This window comes from Vombatus ursinus, unplaced genomic scaffold (genome assembly GCF_900497805.2).
Source record: "Vombatus ursinus unplaced genomic scaffold, bare-nosed wombat genome assembly UNPS02014773.1, whole genome shotgun sequence".
Taxonomy (NCBI): Eukaryota; Metazoa; Chordata; class Mammalia; order Diprotodontia; family Vombatidae; genus Vombatus; species Vombatus ursinus.
The window spans coordinates 41,666,020-41,688,462 of NW_020954551.1; the positions used below are offsets into that span (position 1 = coordinate 41,666,020).

General features: G+C 48.4%; 1 protein-coding gene across 2 annotated transcripts in view; it reads left to right on the forward strand.

The window, feature by feature from the left end:
• PLXNA1 (plexin A1) overlaps positions 1-22,443 on the forward strand; it is a 308,227-nt gene that overhangs the window by 225,761 nt on the left and 60,023 nt on the right. For both annotated transcript variants that reach the window (XM_027863712.1, XM_027863713.1), the window contains exons 18-23: positions 1,489-1,728; positions 1,924-2,067; positions 3,985-4,219; positions 12,300-12,442; positions 17,745-18,001; positions 22,050-22,116. In XM_027863712.1, coding sequence (XP_027719513.1) covers positions 1,489-1,728; positions 1,924-2,067; positions 3,985-4,219; positions 12,300-12,442; positions 17,745-18,001; positions 22,050-22,116 — 1,086 coding nt within the window. The remainder of the gene's footprint in view (positions 1-1,488; positions 1,729-1,923; positions 2,068-3,984; positions 4,220-12,299; positions 12,443-17,744; positions 18,002-22,049; positions 22,117-22,443) is intronic.

The following is a 22,443-nucleotide window of genomic DNA, read 5'->3' on the forward strand; positions in this document are numbered from 1 at the left end:
ACAGAGCCTTCAAAGCCCAGGGCTTTATTGTTTGTGGTCCAATACTGACTGACCGCCAACTGCTAGCCCATAGCAATCTCTTCCTCTTCAGCCCCTATAGCATTCAAGTCTGTGTTGTTCATTACAATTGGCTACCCACCTGCACCCTTAAGTTGCCCATGTGTGACTCTCATGTCCCCAAGTAAACGGTGATAGTCTCAAGAGCTAGGCCCCGTCTCTTGTTCAGCATCCAGCGCAGGGCCTGCCCTCTTGGCGGAGGTCGACAAAGCCCCTGTTAGATGGTTTATTGATGTGCTGAGTGTCTTCCTTCGTGGGTCAGCAGCTGCTCAGGCTTGGGAATTTTCTTGAGACCCCTCCAATATTGCAAGGACACACAGCAGCTTTCCCGCCTCAGTCCAGAAATGCCGCCGGCTCTGGAATGGAGGACCCCATACATTTCTGTCTACCGTGTCTCCACGGCATCGCGCAGAACAGAGCCCTGGCTGATAGAACAGATTAGGGGGTCGCTGTGTCCAGAACGTGACAAACCACTTCCCCAGATTGCAGAGGTGATCTGTCCCATCCGTCAGGTCATCAGTCCTTTGAACAGAACGGCTTCCTGACATCTATCCCAGATTTGTCCCCTTGGAACATCTACCCATTGTTCCTGCTTCTGCCCTCTGGGTCCAAATGCATCAAGTCTACAAACACATGACTGCCCTTCAGTTACTTAAAGAGGGCTATCATGTTCCCCCAGGGTTTCTCTTTGCCAGGCTAAACATGAACCAGTCCTCATGTGACACAGAATTAAGTCAGCAAGCTTTCCTTTTTTTAAAATAAATTTTTATTAATATTTTCTGTTTCTTACATCCCCATAGTCACCTCCTGTGTCTCTCCCCTTTGCCCACCCCCTCCCAGAGAGGCCCCATGGGACGGATCAGGAAGCCTTTTTTTTTTTTTTTTAATTTTTTTTTTTCGGGAAGCCTTTCTTGAGTCTCTCCATGGGGGTCTTGTGTGTCCCCAGCCTCGTGCTGGGGAGCATGGACCAGGGAGGAGGGGGAGGGCGAAACGAAGGGAGGAAGAAGAGACGCAGATCCTACCTTGGGTAGGGGCTTATGGTCTAGCTGGGGAGACCAGCCAGGAAGACAGAGATCAGTACAAGATGGTCTGCAGAGATGGGCAGGAATTTATAGTCCTGCAGCCAGCATTCGAGGAATTCCAAGGAAGAGCAGTGATCTGTCATCTAGCCACAGAGCCGGGCCAACGTGTTGACAGTCTCCAGTATTAGTGTTTCTGTGGCAGAGCGGCACATTTCTGCATTTGTCCCATGTTTCCTACAAGGGAAATCTGAGATGAAGCAGGGGGCAGAGCATTGGTTCCCCAGCTCTTCCCCCATGCCCTTCAAGCCCCAAAGCCAAAGAGGAGGACAGCTTCCCCTAAATCTTCCTTAGGTTCAGATGCCTGCCTTGACCTTCCAAAACCATCTTCTTCTTTTCTCTGGGTCTCCAGACTTGTATGGTGTACAACGACACCACCATGGTGTGCCAGGCCCCGTCTATTGACAACCCCACCCGGAGTCCCCCTGAATTGGGTGACCGGCCAGATGAATTGGGCTTTGTGATGGACAACGTGCGATCCCTGCTCATTATCAACAGCACCAACTTCCTCTACTATCCTGATCCCGTCTTTGAGCCCCTCAGCCCCTCTGGCATCCTGGAACTCAAGCCCAGCTCCCCCCTCATCCTCAAGGTAGGTTTCTACCCCTGAAATTTCTTAAGTCTGCCATTTTGTGCTTGTAAGGCTAATGGGAATAAGGGAGCAGGTGCTAGGCAGGGCCAGGCAGATATTGATGGAATCGGAAAGGAGAAGGGATGTGTAGGGGGACGAGTGATGGAGCAGGGGGCTGTGGTCTCAGGGGATTTAACAACCTCCCTCTTCTTCCAGGGCCGGAACCTCCTCCCTCCTGCATCAGGGAACTCCAGGCTCAACTACACTGTGCTCATTGGGTCCACACCTTGTGTGCTGACTGTGTCTGAGACCCAGCTGCTGTGTGAATCACCCAACCTCACTGGTCAGCACAAAGTCACGGTACGTGTGCCTGCCAAGGGGCCCTGGTCACAGGGAGCTGCCCACCACTCCTGGACCCTCCCTTATGCATTGCAGAAATACTGCTTCGTGGACGTTCATCCATTTGTGCATTCCAACATTCATTTATTAAGCACCTACTGTGTGCCCCATAGCTAAGCAGGGAACATAAAGAGTCATCATGGTACAATGGAGGGAACACTGGATTTGGAGTCAGAGAATCTGGGTTCAAATCCTATCTGCCACTGACTGTGATTTTGGGTCTGTTAAAGAACACTTCTCAGGGCCTCAGTTTCCTTGTCTGGAAAATGAAGAGGTTAGACTAGATAACTGTTCAGGTCCTTTCCATTTCTAATCCTATGATCCTGTGCCTGTCCTGGGCCTAAGAAGTGACTGAACCACGTTCCATGGCGAAGAATGACTGACTCGTCATGGTGGACCTGGAATTTAAAGCCAGGCCTCTTGACTCACAAGTCAGGCCCCTCCCTCCTGGATAGTGCTATTCTGTGCCCATCCTAACATGCCCTTCCTTCCTCAGCCCATGCTGCTTAGGGGCTGCAAGCACTGGAAGCAAGAGGACAGCCCAGGAATTCAGATGTAGTGGAGCATAATGACTGAGTGGTCTCTCAGAGGCCTAGCGTTACAAAGAGAATTGTTTCCTGTGATGCTGTAGGACAGGGCTCTCATGCTTGCGTTATCCCCTTTTGAGTTTAAGCATCTTTCTTTGGCCATTCCCATTGCCTCGATATTTCCCTTCTCCATGGCTTCAGGGAGCCCGGGGGTACCTCAGGGGAAAGAGCTGATGACTCAGTGAGGAGTGGTTTATAGGATTATAGGACAGTTATAGGATAAATGCATCATGGGGCAGTGGGACGGGCACTCTACTGGAGTGCTGGAGACCTGGCTCTTGCAAGTCAAGGTCTTCCTCGATTTGTCCTTGAGACATTGAAGATATTTGCTTTCCTCTCAGGGCTTTGGTTCCATCCTCTGTGTGATAAGAGGGATAGACTAGATCCAATTAAATCCAATAAACTTTTATTAAATGCCTACTGTGTGCTAGGCCCTGAATATAGAAAGGCAAAATTCAAAATCATCCCTGCCCTCAAGTAGCTTACCTTTACTTTGGGGTTCTTAACCTTTTTTTTTTACATGGGCCCCTTAGGCAATTTACTAAAGTCTGTGGGACCCTTCTCAGAATCGGAATCACATTTTAATTGCAAAACATGAAATGATAAGAATACAAGGGAAACCAGGTCTATTGAAAAAGTTCCAAAATATTTTTTTAAAACAAGTTCCCACATCCAGATTAAATTATCTTCATGGTCCGTCCCCCCCCTTTTTTCCTTTTTTTTTCTTTTTTCTTTTTGGTGAGGCAGTCGGGGTTAAGTGACTTGCCCGGGATCACATAGCTAGTAAGTGTCAAGTGTCTGAGACCGGATTTGAACTCAGGTCCTCCTGACTCCAAGGCTGGAGCTCTATCCACTGCACTACCTAGCTGCCCCTATATGGTCCCTTTCGGCCCTGACATTGTCATTCTGGGGTTCTAGGGAACCCACTCAAGGACACAGAGAGCCCCAGTTGTCCAAGAGATCTGTTCTTGGTCTAGAACATCTGCCTACTTTCCAGGGAGAGCCATCGTCAACACCATCATTTAACTAGTTGAATCCCGGCATGCCCAGGGCCAGTGTTGTCATAGGCATGGCCTGGTTCTGGGCATTCCGGTGTCAGAGAGGAAGGATCAGGCTCTCTATCCCTGGAATTCCTCCCTGGTGACTGGAGAAGAGTTTTCCTCTCAAAATCTGCTGCCCCTTCCCTTCTGCTCTTCCTAGACTCCCTCTGTGGGTGTTGTTTCACACCCACATCCCGATCCGCCCCCACAGCTCACCTTCCCTGCCTTTCATCCGATCCTTTCCCCTCCAGATCAAGGCAGGCGGCTTTGAGTTCTCACCGGGGACGCTGCAGGTATACTCGGACAGCCTCCTGACTCTGCCGGCCATCATTGGCATCGGGGGCGGTGGGGGTTTGCTGCTACTGGTCATCATCGTCGTCCTCATTGCTTACAAGCGCAAGTCCCGGGATGCTGACCGCACCCTCAAACGCCTGCAGCTCCAGATGGACAACCTGGAGTCCCGAGTGGCCCTCGAGTGCAAGGAAGGTAAGGGAAACGAATCTCTTGCCTGCCTGGCCAGGAGCTGGGACATCATCATCACCCGTAGCCTCTATGTGTCCCAGAAACCTTAGAGCAGTTTATTAACCTTTGATGGCTTTGAACTACATTATCATCCTCACCATAGCCTTCATATAGGGTGTCCCAAAAACATTGGAGCAGTTTATTAACCAAAAGATTTTTGGGACACCCAGTGTTACCACTTTGAGGTTTGCAAAGGCACTTTACATGTGTTAGCTCATCTGGTCTTTGCAACAATCTTGGGAAGTAGGTGCTATTGTTACTTCCATTTCACAGATAGGGAAAGTGAGGCAGACAGAGGTGAATAATTTGCCCAGGCACATGCTGGATTTGAACTGGGGTCTTCCTGAGTCCAGACCAGGCCCTCTGTGTACTGTCTAGCTGCCGCTGCTCACATTTAAATGGTGCTTTGCTATTCACACAGCTCTTTCCACTCAATAATCCTTCGTGTAGGTAGTGTGTAAACAGTTTTATTCTCAGAAGGTGAAATAGTTTGTTCAGGGTCATAGCTAGAAAGTGTCATAAGTCATAAGGACTCAAAGCCAAACCTTTTCACTCTTTAAAAAGGGTTTTTTAATTGATGACTTTTGTTCTCGGTTTCTCCTTGATCCTGTTAGGTGTCCCCTCCTCCAGCACTCACACCTAACAAAGAAAATCAGTTAACCAAAAAGGCCTGGTAGACTGGCCACTTCTAACAGTGTACACAGCATTCTGACCCCATGACCCTCCTCCGCTTACCCAGAGGAGGGAGTTTCATCTGTTGTCTGTCTCCAACATTGGCTTGTGATGATTCTTCAGAGTTTGGCTTCCTTTGGGTGTTCTGTTCAACAATATCATCTGAACCTTTTGTGTGGCCCCTTTGGCAGCCTGGCGTAGCCCATGGAGCCTTTCTAAGAATCATGTTTTTAATGTGTAAAATAAAATACAGAGGATGACAGCAGTAAGCAATTATATTGAAATACAGTTGTCAAAATATTAGGAAAACAAAGTCATGGACCCAGGTTAAGAATCTCTTTCTCTCTCTCTTTCCCCTTCCTCTCTCCCTCTTTCCCTACCTCCCTCTTCCTTCCTTTCTTTCTCTCTCTCTCTTTCTGTCCTTTCCTTCTCTTCCTCCTTCTCTCTCTATTTCTCTCCCTCTCCTTCTCTTTCTCTCCCTTTGTTCTTTTTCTCCCTCCCTCTCTCCCTTCCTTTCCTTCTCTTCCTCCCTCCCTCCTGTCTCTCTCTCTCACTATGTATATATATTCTCTTTCTCTCCCTTCTTTTTCTTCCTCCCTCTCTCCCTTCTTTCTCTTCTTCCCTCCTCTCTCTCTCTTTCACCCCCTCTCCCTCTCTTTCTTTTTCTCCTTTCTTTCCTTCTCTTCCTCCCTCCCTCCTCTCTCTGTCTCTGTCTCTCTCTCTCTTTCTCTCCCTCTCCTCTTTCTTTTTCTCTCCCTTCTTTCTCTTCCTCCCTTCTTCCTCTCTCTCTCTCTCTATATATATGTATATATTTCTCTTTCTATCCCTCCCTCTCTCCCTTCCTTCTTTCCTTCTCTTCCTCCCTCCTCTCTCTGTCTCTCTCTTTCTCTCCCTCTCCTTCTCTTTCTTTTTCTCTCCCTTCTTTCCTTCTCTTCCTCTCTCCCTCCCTCCCTCCTCTCTCTCTTCCCATCTACCCCTGCATCTCTCTATTGACATATAATTAAAGTCCTAGTGTATTTTGTTCTTCTCTTTTGGCTTATTTCACTCAGCATCAGTTCATCCAGCTTTTCCTCCGTTTCTCAGATCATTCCTCCCATTGCCGTGTCTTCCTGCACAGGAATATTCCTTTATGCCCATGTACCCTAGTTAGTTCAGCCATTCCCTAATTGATGGTCAGCCACCGCTCTTTCCACCATGTCAGGCTTTCTCTCATTCTAAATGCTGCTCAGCAGGAATCAGCCGACATGTCCCCTGCCTCATTGATGCTTAAAACCAAGGCTGATAACAGTGACATAGCCAGATACAGTGACAGCTAAGCCGGCATTGAATTTCATTGACTTTACGGATTAAAGAATGCATTAGCACTGCAGTCTAGGGCGGTGTGGTGAGTTCCAGAACGAACGTACCTCCTAAGGTTTTCATGAGGGTAAAAAGTGGTGATGCATTTAAAGTTCTTTGCAGGCTTTGAAGTGCTAAGAGATGGCATCGTCATCACTGCCACCATCATCATTTTCATCATTTTTATTAGTATGATTATACAAGCAACCAGTTAAGGATGTTGGCTCCGAGGCCAAGAATCAATGTGAATAGAGGGGGCTGGATTTCCTGATCTGGTGGGAGGAAACTTGCTGCCTCTTTGTCAGGGGCATGGAAAGCTTCCTGAAGAAAGAGGTTTCTGCCCGACTGAGAGAAGGGAGAGGGCTTGGTCGTCTGGTGGGTCATCTCCCTCCAGCCGCGGGGCCTGGACACAGCAGCCAGAGGCGGGTAACACTGAGCAGGGCAGGAGATGATGCTGTCGTAAGATGCAGACAAGTGATGAGGATGGACATAGCTAGTATCTACAAAACAATTTAATGCGGACAAAGCACTTTACATATATCCTGCCTGTGATCTTCATAATTCATACACTATGAGCGGGGTGTCATTATTATCCCCATTTTATAGATGAGTAAACTGAGCCTGAGAAGCTAATAAGTGTGTGAGGGCAGGATCCGAATTCAGGTCTTCCTGGCTCTGAAGCTAGCCCTCTAACCACTGCACCACCCAGCACCTTTAGTCCAGGTCAGCATCATGAGGCTCTAGCTGAGGGTAAGGTTGTGGGCTTGCTGGGCAGGACAGTGGCAGGCCATAGTAAAGAACCCAACGCCCTTCTCTTTTCCTTCAAGAAAGATCCTATGACAGGAGAAGACTCGGGAACCTACCCTAGTCCCAGTTCTTTTATTGTTTAGCTCTGTGACCTTGGGCAAGTCACTTCCTTTTCCTATGCCTCAGTTTCCTGTTCTGTAAAATGAAGGGGTTGGTTGAGGTCATCTTCAGGGTCCTTCTAGGTCTCCATGCATTCCATGAAAATGAAGAGTGTATCATGTCCAAAATGAATTGACTCGAGGCGGGTAATCCAGGGAGGAAGAGGAGGAGAATCCAGCCATTTGGTGTAGCCCTTGGCCCAAGGCATCCTTGGACTACCTACCTTTATACCCTTCTAGGGACTTTCTTGTTCTTCAGTGTTCTCATGATGTGGGGAGATGTCAGACTGGGGGGCTTCCTGGAGGAGGGGGCCACTTGGCGTGGTTCCTGTTCTTCCCCACCTCGTTCCTCACCTGCTGTGTCCCAGCTCTCAGTTTGTCGGGGGTTTGGAGGAGACACGGGGGTGCCCTCAGAGCACAGAGAAAGGACCGCTCCAGAGAATCAGAAAATGGCAAAATCATCCCTTGTCTCCTGGCACGATGGAAAGATGATTAGGGTTGGAGTCGCAGGGTCTGGGTTCAAATCCCATCTTTGTTACTTAGCACATTTTTGACCCTGGGGAAGCCTTTAAACATCTTTGGGTCCCAGTTTCCTCTTCTATAAAATGGGGGTGTTAGATTGAATGACCTCTGGTTCCTCCTAACTCTGTGAACCTGAGATTCTTCAACTCCCCAACCTATATCCACTGCTTTACTCGAGTAAATCTGTTCTAGGCCCCCTCTGGTCTGTCTTAGAACCTTGGCCTAAGCCCAGAGTATCTCCCCTGCTCAGCTCACATGAAGCAGCATATGAAATGTTACCTCCTCCAGGAAGCCTTCCATGGTTCTGGAAGGGAAGCCTAAGAGTCATGATGGTGATGATACTAACAGTGATCACGAGGGTGATGATAGGAAAGAACCACATGGGAACAAGAGGAGGGTCAGTACATCCCTGTGGTCCTGTCTGCTGTGGTCCCTGGAAGCTGGCACTTTGCTTATCTAGTCCTGCTTGGATTCAGCTACAAGAAACAAGATATTTTATCCACTGTGGACTGTTACATATTAGAGAATAATAGAAAGATAGTGACTTTTAGAGAAGATAGAGAAGAACACGGTAACAATAACAATATTAGTAACGAGAGTGATGACCATTCCCATTTCTGTAGCACTTTGGGATTTCTAAAGTGCTTTCCCCACCACAGGCTTCTGAGATGAGGAGTGACAGTATCCCTAGCTTAAAATAATGTATTTTCTTTCATAGATGGGGAAACTGAGGCCTTCAGAGGTCTGGTGGCTTGTCTTGGGTTGGTCACCCAGTTAGTAAGTAGCCTGGATCTGAGCACAGTGTTTCCCATGATACACCCAGGACTCTTTCCACTAAGGCACGGGGCACAAGTCTGTACATAGTTATCTGGGTGGTGCCCGGGATAGCGCACTGAATTTGGAGTCAGGAAGACTTAAGTTCAAATCTTCCCTCTGCCCCTTTGTAGCTCTGTGGCCCTGGTCAGGTCACTTAACATCTGCCTGCCTCATTTTCCTCAACTAGGGATAATAAATGGGGATCGATAATGGGACCTGTCTTCCAGGGGTGTTGTGAGGATCAAATGAGCTAACATTTGCAAAATGCTTAGCACAGTGCCTGACACATAGTAGGTGCTTAAGAAATACTTGTTCCTCCGTCCCTCCCTCTCAGCCTTCTTCACTCAATTTCAAAATGAGGATAATGATAGTGCCTACCTCGCAGGGTTGTTGAGATAATATAGGTAAAGTGCTTTACAAACCTGAAAAGGCTTTATTGATTTTTGCCATTATTATAGTCAGATGGTAGATTGGGGGGGGAGGGGTGTGTGTGTGTGTGTGTGTGTGTGTGTGTGTGTGTTCACCTCCCCACCCCATGTATATGTCTCTAAACACACACACACACACACACACACGCACGCACATGCACACATCTCCCATATAGCTATGGAAGGTCAGAGAAAGGAGAGGTCATCGTGGGCTGGGGTTATTTCTCCTTTGGGGCCCATTTGACAGTGCTGTGGTGCTGACTTAGGAGTCCGATGAGGTGGGGCTTGAAGTCAGCCCTGAGGAATGTTTGCAATTTGGACAGAAGTCAGGGAGGGTGAGGGAAGTCTATACTAAGGAATGTGAACAGACTTTCTAAGATGGAAATGGGATTGGCTTTCTTAGGAGACTGGGAGGAGAGGCAGTTCAGAGACCTGGGATTTGGGATTCAGCAGGCCTGCCTCTGCTGCTTAAATTCTGTGTGGCCTTGGACAAGTCTCCTAACCTCTGGGTCTCTCTTTCCTCCTCAGTCAGCCAGTCAACAGAAAGCATGTATTAGGCACTTGCTGTATGCCAAACAGTGAGCCACATTTTATAACCGAGGGGGTTGCTCCCAGTAACCTCCATGGTCTTTTCCAGCTCATACCCACCTGGTGGCAGGGGAAAGTTTGTCTGGAGCAGCAATGCTTAGGGAAGTTTGGAGTCAATCATGAGGGTCCTTGATTATTAGACTGAGTGGTTTGAACTTGGCCCTCTAGACACCAGGTAACCCCTGAAGGTGCCTAAGTCTGAGGAAGATGATTCCCAGAGTAGTAACAGGCACCTCGGGCAGGACAAATAGAAATCCCCATGTTCCCTGGCCTGGCCCCCTTGTTGGGAATTTTGGGGAAGGGATAAGTTTTCATGAAGAGACTGAAAGTGGTTCCAAGTTGGGAAATAGAGGAAAGTGTGTGTGTGTGTGTGTGTGTGTGTGTGTAAGGGGGTGGCAGCTTATTATGCGGCTGCTGCCTGCTGGGAATTGAGCCCAAACATCTCTCCATGTCCCACTGTCAGGGCCTAATTGCCCATTATCTCCACGAGCAACTGCCTGGGCCCATGACCCTGCCAGGCAGCCTAGCTGGGGAGGGACCCAGGCCCTGGACACATGATAATAAAAGCATTTGGCATGGGGCGGGGGAGACAACAGTGCGGGGCTGCCAGAGAGATAAAAGGAAACAGCTTTTAATTAAAAGCTGCCATCTCGGCAAACGCCTTTCTCTTTCCTCTTCCACCGGACCCAGATAAGATAGAGCATCTTCTCCGCTGCTGGCTTGGTCCCTGCCTCAGGCGGCTGAGACTAGCCTGCTTGGCATGGACTCACGCTCTCTTTGAAGTTCCTTAATTTGATTTCAGACAATGCTGTGAGGTCCTCCCCCACAGCCCCCGAAGATTCCCTCCCTGAACTTTTCTCCCTTTTGTGAAAGCCCCAATCTCAGGATATTCTTTCTTTCTGTCAGAGATAGGGAATGAATGGACTTTTCTCCATTTCTGCCAGGCCTGGACTAGTGAGGGAGAAGAGAGGATCGTAATTCAGATGAGCCAATCCCGCCAATTGCCCCGTCTGCGTTTTCATGTCCCCATCTGTCAGATAGGGACAATGATTTCCCGCTTTATCTACCCCACCCCAGTTGTGCAAATGCTTCCAGAAATCCAGAGGTGCTTTGTAGATGAGTCAAGTCTGAGAGGTTTCTTTGGTTGTGCCTGAGATCAGTTTTAGGGCCCTCACCTTCTGGTGCCTCTAGGCTCTCAAGACCTAGACATCCTGGGTGATGGGGAAACCATTGCTCCAAACTAGACTTTGCTTCCCTTCCTGACCCCTCCCCTTCTCATATTCTTCCTTTAAATGCCCTTTAGCGAGTGGCCGAAGAGGGGAGCATGGGACCTTTGTTTTATGAATGCATAGACTAGAGAGCCACATACAAACACACACACACACATACACACACACACACAGAGCGGCTGCCGTCTGCTCTCACCATCAGCCCTAACCCAACAGCTCCCTCCCCAGCACTGCTCTTATGCTCCTCAACCTTTTCCCCTTCCTTGCTACCAAGATCATCTAAACTCCAATTTCATGGTACTATAAAATTGACATTTTTTGACCCTGAAGGGACCTGAGAATGGTTAAGTGTTAAAACATAGAATGTTCGAGCTCTAAGGGGACTTAGAATATAGAATGCTGTAGCCAGGCCTTAGAACATGGAACCTCCAAACCTAGAGTATCAAAACTGGAAGGAACTCTAGAATGTCAAACGTTAAAGCCCAAGGGGCTTTAGAAGGGAGCTCAGAACATTTTACTGGTCGAAAACCATTTTATAGAGAAGGAAACTGAGTTTTGTGAGGGCACTTTAATTTTCCTCCCCGGGGTTTTAGTCCTAATCCATGATATATTTCCTTTCTTCTTTTGTTTTCTGTAGTATCTTTTTTTTCTTCCCTCAATCCACTCCCAAGCCCTTCCGGGGACTCACAGTCTAGTTAGGGAGACGGGATGCAGGCATAATGGGGTGACATTTGTTAAGTACTATAACCAGGAGGGATAAAGGATGGCTGCCATAGGTAGGTCAGAGGAGACCTCATTGAGGAGTCAAGATTTAAGCTGGTCCTTGAAGGACAGGTAGAGATTAGTTTAATAGAGATGCTAAGGGAGGCATTGGGTGGTGCTGAATGATGGTTTGAGAGGAAGCAGGAACACACATGTTTTCTATAGGTAACAGTGAGCAGACCCATCATTTTTCCTGACCATTAGAAGATAGGAAATGGGCAAGAGGTTCTCTTTCTAGGCCACTTATGGGGAGACTGAGGCCTTGACCGCCTAGGGAAGGACTCAGTTTCCATTTAGTGACCTGGTCACTGGCATCTCAGATCAGGGCAATGATTCAGGATCTTCCCTCTCCCTCCCACCAGTCTAAACTTTCCCATCCCATGCATAGCCTGTCAGGGCTCTGCTTGGTGACAAGAGCTAATCTAAGAAGCTAATTCAGGCTGTGTTAATTAGCATCTGATTAGAGCTTAATGTACTCTCCCTCCCAGTCAACATCTTCATTTTAACAGTGATCTCTAAAATTCCCCAAACGAATAGATATTTAATGGTGGAAAGTTAGGCACTGTGACTGGTCAGTGGGGGAGACATTTGGGGCTAATGGAGCCTTTAGGTCATGCTCCTCAGCTCACATCCAAACCCTGCTCTCTGAGTGGTGGCTTGAATCTGCACGGCCTCAAGCTGTTACTGGGCCTGCGGGGTCCTCCAGTGGAGGAGAAGCCAATGGTATGGCCTTCTCCACTTCCATTGGTCCTTCACTTTCTTCCTTCTCTCCTTTGCTGTCCAGCCTTTGCAGAACTGCAAACAGACATCCATGAGCTGACCAATGACCTGGACGGAGCTGGCATCCCCTTCTTGGACTATCGCACCTATGCCATGAGGGTCCTCTTCCCGGGCATCGAAGACCACCCGGTGCTGAAGGAGATGGAGGTAGGTGCCCCACCGAGGGGTGGGAGAATGGAGGGCATCTTCCCAGTCATCAGTCTTTTGGCAGAAAGCATTGGACAGCTAGGCAGTAGATGCCCTCAACATTACCTTCTTCAAGAGGGTCTCTTCACCCCTGAAGAGTAGTAACAAGATGCCAGGGAGGTCCCAATAGAACCCCTTTGAATGGCTCTGGAATGGAATAGGAGGTGAATGTGAATGGGGATCCTTCTATAAGCAAGTCTAATTGTCTTGTGTTTTGAGAGGGGCAAGGGAAGGGGGGGAACACTCTAGGGGTTTTAAGACAGGTTTCTCCAGAATTAAGAGTCCAATAGGGGACTTTGATTAAAAATAAATAGATTGTAAAATAATGAGGTTGAACCTGAACATATTTTCCAGTCCATATGATCCTATGTTTGTTTTTTTCCTGTTTGCTCCCTTGTTATGAAACCCTCTACATCAAAGAACAGTTAAGCAAAACAAATCAACTCATTGGCCATTTCTGACCATGTATGCCTCATTCTGTGCCTGTAGTCTACCACCTGGAACGCCCGCTTCGGGGTCCCGGGGGTGGGAGTGGGAGATCACTGCATTGGCCAAAATTCTGAAGCCTTTCATTGTTGTTTTCCTTCTTATCATCGTAGTTATCGTATAGAATTTTCTCTTGATCCCATTCTCCCTGAGTTTCTCTAAAATTCTTTTTATTCTCTGTTCCTTCCAGAGTAATAATATTCCATTACACTCAAATACCACAGTTTGTCAGGCTGTCTGCCAGCTGATGAACTCTCGCTTTCTTTCCATTTTTTCTATTACAAAAGTTGCTACTATGAATATACATATATACATAATACATAAATATATATGTAAATTTGGGGAGGGTATATCTCATGTTTCTTTCCACAATTCAGGAGCATCCAGGATTCAGTGCTTTCTCTCTCCCAAATGCTCCAAACGGAATACAATGGGGCAGAAGGCTCACGTCCGGCAGCTCATCCCAGCACCCTTGAGCTTCCCCAAATATGTCTTCCTCCCCTGAGGTGCTCTCCCAGCAGAGTCTTAATTGGTGGGAAAGTCAAATCAGCCCAAAGAAGAGTTTCCCTGTTAGACCAGGCCTTTGCACAATGACCCCCCGCGTGGTCATTGGTAGGCAGGGCCATACGGACACAGGATTTGGGAACAGCTCTGTAGGTCATGAGTGCAAGGCCCCATTTCTGTCTATTGGTCACCCAGCTCACTGCCTACCTAATGAGGACTCCCCATTCCATTTTGGGACAGCCCCAGCAGTGAACTCCCTCGATTGATCTGAAATCTGCCTCCCTAGAAATTCCCATTGAGACTAATTCTACTACCCACAGTACCTGTTATCATTGCTCTTCTGCCTGACAGCCCTTCACCTCTTTGCAGGCCTGTCCCCTGTGTTCCCCCAAGTCTTCAAGGCCTCCAACCTTCTAACGGGCTCCTCATTTGCTCTCCCTGGGTGTCTCCCCCCTGTCCTGATTGACTTCCTCTGAGTGTACCCTGGCTTATCAGAATCTTTCCCAACTGGGCACCCGGCTCACAGTGCTCCAGGCATGTTCAGACCATTGCAGAAAATACTGCCGTCCATCTCGTTCCGGTCTATAAAATTCTGCGACTGTGATCCAGGTTGGAATTCGTATTTTATAAGCGGCTCCATCCCACCATTGAACCTGTGGTCAAATAGTGCTCCCGGGTATTTTTTTTTGAATGAACACGCCTCATTTCCCTGATGCTTATGCGGTTCATTTTTTTTTTCAAACCCAATTCAGGATTGTACATTTATCCTTGTGAAGTTTCGCCTTCTAAGTTCTGGTCCCATTTTTCCATCTGGGGGCGCTCTTTCTGAACCCTGAGAATCCAGGTGTATCTTAGCTCTCCTTCCTATACTACACAGTTTTGACATTCTCATCTGAGTATTTGTTCCCCTCCAAATTTAAATTTAAAGGAACTTCCTCCTTCCTCTTTCTTCCCATGATCATTATTCTTGCCAGGAATAATGACAATAGCAACTCAGAGCCTTAAGGTTTGCACATTACTTCTCATAGCGCTTCTGTGATGTAGAAATTGTTATGCCTCATTGCTGAGGCTCACAGGGAATTTTAGTTATTTTTTCAGGGTCTCAAAACTAGGAGGCATCAGAACCATGATTTTTAGGTTTGATCCCTTCAACTCCAAGCCCAGGGCTCTTTTTTTATGATTCTGTACTATGTCTAAGCTTCCTCTTAATTAGATCAGCAAGTTTTCCATTAAACCATTCTTTTTTGTCTTCATAAGATGTTGTCATCATCACTGGCAAACATGTATTCTGGTGGCAAATTAGAGCTCTGGGCCTGAATTCAAATCCAGCCGCAGATACTTACTAGTTGTGTGACCTTGAGCAACAAGTCACTTACCTATCGTTTGCCTCAGTTTCCTCAACTGTAAAGTGAGGATAATAATACCAGCACTTACCTCACATGGATTTTGTGAGAATCGGATGAGATAATACTTGTAAAGCGCATTGTGCAGTGCCAGGTGCATAGTAGGTGCTTTATAAATGCTAGTCATTGTAATTTTTCACGTCTACATGCCAGACATTCAGAGAAGGGTCAGCTCTAGCCACTGCCCCCAGAGCATTTCCAGTCTCACTGAGAAGTTAGGATGTGCCGATGTATCAAGGTGAAGTAACACCACAAAGGAGTCTGGCTCAGTGCCAGGCGAGTAATCTGCAGTGAGGGAGAGCTCCGTGGCGGCTGGAGCGCACTTCCTAGAGGAGGGAAAACATAATCCAGCCTCAGAAGGAGGAGAATTGGAGAAAGTGGGGAAGGGGATTCTAGGAAGTACACAAACAGAAGCAGAAATGAATAAGGCAGGTTGAGGAAAGACCAGTCTGGCTTAATAGTTAGGAGATACGTCCACTAATGTGGAGAGTTGTGAGTGACTAGCTGAGAGAGGAAGGCAAGGGCCTGGTGGTTCAGAGCCTTGAATGCCAGACCAGGGCATTAAAACTTAAGTCTTACCTCCTGCCCTAATTCTGATATCACTTCAGGGGCACCACCTTCTAGTCCCGCTTCTTTGCTGGGTGCTACACGTTCACAGAATGTTGGGTTGTTTTGATTCGTGCTTGTCAGTGTCCCAGACAAGGACCTCAGGTCTGAACTGAAGCAGGCTTCGAGGCCCCCTATGTCTGTGAGCGTCCCTTCCTCCCCACGCCCTCCCCCAATCCTGAGGAGCCAGGAAATTAACCTTGTCCCCACTTTACCGGGGCCCTGGGTCCCTGTTGAAGCCAGTGAAGCTGGGTGAGATAGAGAAAGTCTGCATGACATTTCCTTCTCCCCCCCGCCTCCCATCTCATCCTCCTGCTCCATTTCTGCTCTGCAGTCTCTGATAAGATCACCCGTGTAGGACAGGACCAATTTCGGAGCTTATCGCCACCATGGCTGTTTCAGTAGCGGAGGATTGAGCCCTGATAGCATCGTGACATCTGATCGGAGAGGCCCGGACAACGCTGTTTTGGCTCAGAATGAAAATTTGGGACAGCCTTGGCACTCGGGCTCATCCGTCACTGGCGGATGGTTTGTCTCCCATGGGGAGGGGGTGAGAGGGGAATAGGAGGGGCCCTTGACCGGGCTGTTCTGCCAGGCCAGCTTCACCTGGAGTCACTGTCAGAATTCAATGAGGCACTTTCTTCATGCCCTGTAAGACCGGGCGATGGCCCTGCTCCCTTCTCCTTTGGCACGTTGTTGGTATGACCTGACTGGTACCACCCTCCCTTTAGCGCCTTTGTTCCTTCTGCCCTCCCCCTTCACCTGGAACACCCCCATCCCTCCCGGGGCCCCCTTTCATTTGTTCAGATCCTCTCCATTCTCCCAAGACTCGGCTTGTTTTTGGTGAAAGCCTGGTAGATTCCTCCCCAAGTCACAAATGACTTCTCTTCCCCCAACTATAAACTCTCTTCTCACTTGGTTTTATGGCCCTTTTCATGTCCTACCTGGCGTTTTATTTATCTCCTTCTTTTGGGTCTTTTCTCTCCTGTTTGCCTCTAGGCTTCCTAAGGGCTGGGATCACGCCTCATTAATCTTTCCATCTCCCAGTGATAGATACTGAGCCTCAGTTTCCTCACCTGTTAAATGGAGGCAGTAATACCAGCAGTGTCTAGTGCATAGGGATAGTGCCAGATCCAGTGGGATAATGGATGTGCAGCCCTGCTCACACTTGATAAATGTCAGCTTTTTATTGTTATTACAAAGCAGTATGTCATAGCCCATAGAGAGCTAGCTGAGAGAGCTTTGGAGTTAGGATAACCTTTGTCCAAATCCTGCATCTCATTCATGCTGGCTGAATGAGGCAGGGTGGGGCCTTTACCTCCCAATGTCCCAGGTGCAGGAGATGCCAACCTGCATTGGTAGAGGGAGTGTTCTCACCTGGGAGTTCTTTTCACTCATTACATCACAGGCTTTGCTCCCCCTCCCCCACAAAAAAGCCACCCAAATTATTATTTTTATAGTAGGGCCTCAGTAAATATCTGTTGAATGAATAAATGGGTGAGGTGACGAACATTTGAACCAGGTCTGGGCCTGGCAGTGCCAAAGTCAGCAGCCAGAGGGTCTCCCACCCAGTGAAGCGGTTATACTCTCCCCACCCCTCAGAGGACTGTGGGTGTAGAGCACTGAACATGATGTCAGACTTTTAAAATGTCTTAGTTTTACTGAATTTTTTCCCCTTCTTTTTTATGACTGGCTGTCCAGAACGGGATAAGAGAGATGCGTTGGGAAATGTGGGTGATGCAAAACCAAAAAAATGTTAATTAAAACATTTTTTAAAAAAGAGAAAATAAAATTTCCCACCCTGACAAGTTCCCAGATAGGGAATTTGTGGTGACTGCCTGGTCACTGACCCTGAGGTCTCTTGGTAGAGGCCCAGGGGCATGAGATGTGTTCTGGTAGCTGCATCTCCTGAAATCTGTTCACAGTATCATAGGTTTTATAGGGCATCGATTCCAACCTGTTTATTTTACAGGGGAGGAAACTGAGGTCTATAGAGGGGAAGTGACTTAGAGATGGTTGTATAGGTAGTAAGTCGTAAAGCCAAGATTTGAACCCAGGTATGACTCCTGCCTTGGGCTATTTCCATCACTCATTGCTGACTCCCATGGGCTGAGATCAGGATAACCCTGTGGATGAGATAGCTCAGAGCAGCAGGACATTCCCTATTTGGAGGGTGCTATATGAGTCCCTCGCCGTCTTGTCTCCTTGCCCCAGAGGAGTCGTGATGGAGAAGAGCCTGACTGCACCCGTCCTCTCCTCCCCAGGTGCAGGCCAATGTGGAGAAGTCGCTCACCCTGTTTGGACAGCTCCTGAACAAGAAACACTTCCTGCTGACCTTCATCCGCACGCTGGAGGCCCAGCGCAGCTTCTCCATGAGGGACCGCGGCAATGTGGCGTCCCTCATCATGACGGCGCTGCAAGGGGAGATGGAGTACGCCACGGGTGTCCTGAAGCAGCTCCTCTCAGACCTCATCGAGAAGAATCTGGAGAGTAAGAACCATCCCAAGCTGCTTCTGCGGAGGTGAGTACGGGTGACTGGGGGCCACAGTGAACCTCAAAGACACAGAGCAGGTCAGACCGTGGCGTGTAACAGCTGGAGGAGACCATAGACACTGCCTCGTTCAGCCCCCTCTGTTGTGGGGGGAGGGAGCCGAGGCCCAAAGGGCTTGAGTGACCATGTCCAAAGTGCATGACTGAGGTAGGATCTGAACCCAGGACTCTAGACTCCAAATTCAGCGCTCTCTGCTATGGACCAGCCCAGTGGATAGAGTGCTGGACTTGGAGTCAGGAAGACCTGAGTTCAAATGTGGCCTCAGACGTTTACTAACTGTGTGACCTTGGGAAAGTCACTTAATCCTGTTTTCCTCAGTTTTCTTATATGTAAAATGGGGATACTTCCTAAGGTTGTTGTGAGGATCAAATACAATAATATTTGTAAAGCACTTTGCAAAGTTTAAAGCACTCTGTAAATGCTAGCTATCCTTCTTATTATTGTTATTGTTATTATCTTCATCATTTTCCCACCAGGAGGAGGCAGAGCTCGAGTTCTGGGGTATTCCTTAATGTTATCATGGTCTCTGCTGCCTCCTTCAAAGGGTTAACTCACCTTTGCTTAGCTCCAACACCTTCGGTCTTAGGGTTTGCACAGTCATAGGACGTGATCAGTTTAGACCTGGCCGAGACCTTGCCCCCTCATTTTAGAGATGAGGAGACTGAGGCCTCAGCGGGTCATAGATTTAGGCCTTGAAGGGATCTTAGAGGCCATTCAGTACCAGTTTTGTGAAGGAGGAGACCGAGGCCTGAAAGAAGTTAAGTGATTTGCTCAAGGCCCCACACATAAGAAGTAGCAGAGGCATGATTCGAACCCAGGCCCTCTGACTCCAGGTCCAACGCCATTAATTCCGGTTTTAGTTGGATGTCCTGCAGCGGCAGGAGGCTGTAGTCTGGCCCTGCCCCTCCGTCACTTGCTGGGAGCTCCCTCTGTGGGTCTTAAGCATCTTCAGATGTCCAATGAGCTTTGGGGATGAAGTTGGGGCAAGAGTGCGGATCCCTTGCCTTCTGCTGCAAAGCAGGAGGGGCTGGGAAGTCTGCTCACTTAGGAGCTCTTGACGTCCTTCAAGACATGGCTTCAAGTTCAGAAATCCGTGTAGAAGAAAGGTCATTGAGGGGAGAATTAGGTGGCCTGGGATCTCCCTAATTTTACAGAAGAGGAAACCTAGACCCAGAAGGTTAAATGACTTGCCTGTGGTCACACTGGTAGTAAACAAACAAGGTGGGATTTGAACCCAGGTCCTTTGACTTTGGAGCCTGTACACTTTCTGGTCTGCCTCCCTGCCTCCTGGGTTCCAGCCCCAGCTCTGGACACTGACTCAGTGTTTGACCCTGGGTGAGTTCCGCCCCTTCTTAGGGCCTGTTTCCTCCTCTGTGAAATGAAGGTGTTGGATTAGGTGACCCCATCCCTCAGTGCAGAGTCCAGGGTGTCTCCCTGGGGCATTCCGCCTTCTGGAAGCAGAACATGACAAGCCGTCTGGGTTTTTTTCCTTTCCATCCACCCAGGAGTAAACACTAAGGCTGTGCTATGCCCTTGGGGCCCTTAGCATGCCTTGTCTCCCAGCTCTGCGAGGGCAGAATCCTTCCAGATTCCGAACAGGTCATCCACGGGGCCAGAAAGAGCTATCCCTGTGGCTGCCTGAGCTAGTGGTAGACCCGAGACTGCACATGAGGCCTCCCACGGCAATCCTGTGCTCCTGCCAGCCCGGGGTTCTGGCTGTGGTCAGGTCACTGAAGACAGAAGACTGTCTTCTCTGACCCCCAGCCGCTGGCCAGGGACGTGCCCTTGCTGTGGACTCCCAGGTCCCTGAGGCCTTCCAGCTCCACGATTGGACGGCCCTGTGGTTCTCCAATTCCGGCAGTCTGTGATTTACTCTGTCCCCAATATAATAACCTGTTGGGGAGTTGTCAGCAGTGAATCCGTCCAAACCGTTCTCGGCCTATTTATATTTGCAGCCCGGTCAGTCCAATGAGTTCCTTAACCCTCTGCTGGGTGACTTAGGTCTGCTCCATTCGTCCTCATGTCATCTGCCTTCACGTTTCGTGCCTGGAGCGGAGGGAAGGTGTCTAGGGTGGGATGAATTAGACGTGTCATCAAAGAATACGAGTTCGAATCCAGCCTCTGCCACAGTTGTACTATATGAGTCTCCACAAGGCACGTCACCTCTCGGGGAGTGTTAAGGAGTGGGGAATAAAGCAAATGAGGCATCTCTCACAAGCTAGTGAAATTTCACATTGTTTATAGAATTTGATCGCTGGCTTTCTGAGTCCCTTCCTGAGCTGATCCTTAATGGGGTGACCTAGGTTGGAGATCTTGGGTGGGTGGGGGGGGGGGGGGATTAGCCTGGGTAAACCGATGCAGTGTTCTAGAATAGCCATGAGCAGATAGAGGGGTAGGGCACTGAATGACTCTGGGACTCAGTAAAATGAAGTCTTTTGACCCTGTAAGTTCAAGAACAAAGATCATGGTGGACTGGAATGATCTGTCTCTTCCTGGATGAGGGAGGCCTTGAGAAATGAGTTGGATTTGGAACAGGAGAGAGGCCAGGAGAAGGCATTCTGGACAGCAGAACTGGCCTGAATAAAGTCATGGAGGCAGGAAAACTCAAAGCATGCTCAGTGGGAGATAATAATCAGTCATTTATTCATTCCGCAAACCCTGATTAAAGATACCACAATAATAGCCAATATGTGTATTATGAATAAGATTTGCGATCACTCTACTTACATCATGCCACTCAGTTCACAATAGCCCTGTGAGGGAGGTGCTGTTTTAATCTTTGAAGAAACTGAGGCTCAGCGAGGTTGTTAATAGGAATGATAGTAATAGCTAACATTTGTATAGTAAGGTTTACTAAGAACTTTGGTCTCTATAACACTCTTGGGAGGTAAGTGCTATTATCCCCATTTTACAGATGAGGAAGCTGAGGCAGACAGAGGCTGCATGACTTGCTCGGAACTCTATTGGAAGCAGGATTTGAACTGAGATCTTCTTAACTACGGGCTAAATGCTGCTAGGCAGCCACCTAGCCACCTTATTATAATAACAGCTCATGTCATATAGTGCTTTTTAAGGTTTGCAAAGCACTTGATGCCTTTTATCTCATTGACCCTTGTAACAAGCTGAAGGAGTGGGTTCTGTTATCATTCCCATTTCATACAGCTGGAAACTGAGGCTTGGAGATATTAAATGGCTTGACTGGCCTCTCAGCTAGGACATGTCTTCCTGAATCAAGTCTAACCCCGGCAGCTTCACAATTTAGCCCAGGAGTGGGGAACCTGCAGACTCGAGGTCACATGTGGCCCTCTAGTGTGGCCCTTTGACTGACTCCAAACTTCACAGAACATAATAATAATAAAAAAAGGATTTGTTCTGTAAAAGTTGGACTCAGTCGAAAGGCCACACCTAAAGGGCCATGTGTGGCCTGGAGGCTGTAGGTTCTCCACCCCTGATTTAGCCATATCAGAGGCTGATTGTGGAGAAGGAGCAGGAGGAGAGAAAGCTGGTCTCTTGGGGTAGAGCTATTATCCTGGAGGGCTTTGAATGCCAGGATCAGCCATTTCTCCATCCTCCTGTACATCGCAGTTATAGGAGATGGGGAATGCAGTGAGTTCAGGGCTTCTCCAAGCCCTGGCTCCAGCAGCCTCTTCTTCCTGTCCCCTCTAGCTTACAGCTTCTTACAGCTGGGCCCTACAGATAACTGAGGTCCCCAGCTAATGGGTTTCTGCCAGGGTGAGAGCCAGCCATGATTGGCAAGTCACAGGGCTATCTTTAGAGTTTTGTCATGGCAACCCCCGGGAGGCTGGCCTCCTCCTGCTCTCCCCCTTTCTCTCCCTCCTTTCCTTTCCACTCCCCTGCTTTCCAAGGCTTGACTTTTAAATCAGGAGGAAGAGGGGAGAGGTCAGGGACTGTGGGGGCAGGGAAGAGCCCAGCAAGATCACAAATGGACAATTCCCCCTCTTTAGGTATTGGGTTTTTTTTTTCCCTGTGCCCATCATTTTCTATCTCTTTGTTCTAGGACAGAGTCGGTAGCAGAGAAAATGCTAACAAACTGGTTCACATTTCTACTGTACAAGTTTCTCAAGGTAAGTTCCCAAAAGCCTTATTCTTCTGGTAGTCTGGGAGGGAGATGGAGGGTAGGGGCGGCTCATGGGTTTTCCCAGAGGGGCGTTCTCATTGTGAAAGGAGGCCCATATGCTCAGAGAGCCTCAGGACCATGACCAGTGCTGAGAGAGGCATGCCTGCCTGTCCTACATGTATGTTCACCTCTCTTCTTTTAAAAATTCTTCTCCATTCAGGAATACTCTCTTAGTTTTATATTACTGTGACATCTGAGTGTCTCCCCTCCCTGTTACCACTGAGTCTTCTCATGGTAGACCCTCCTCTTACAACTGATAATGCCTTTGTCTGGT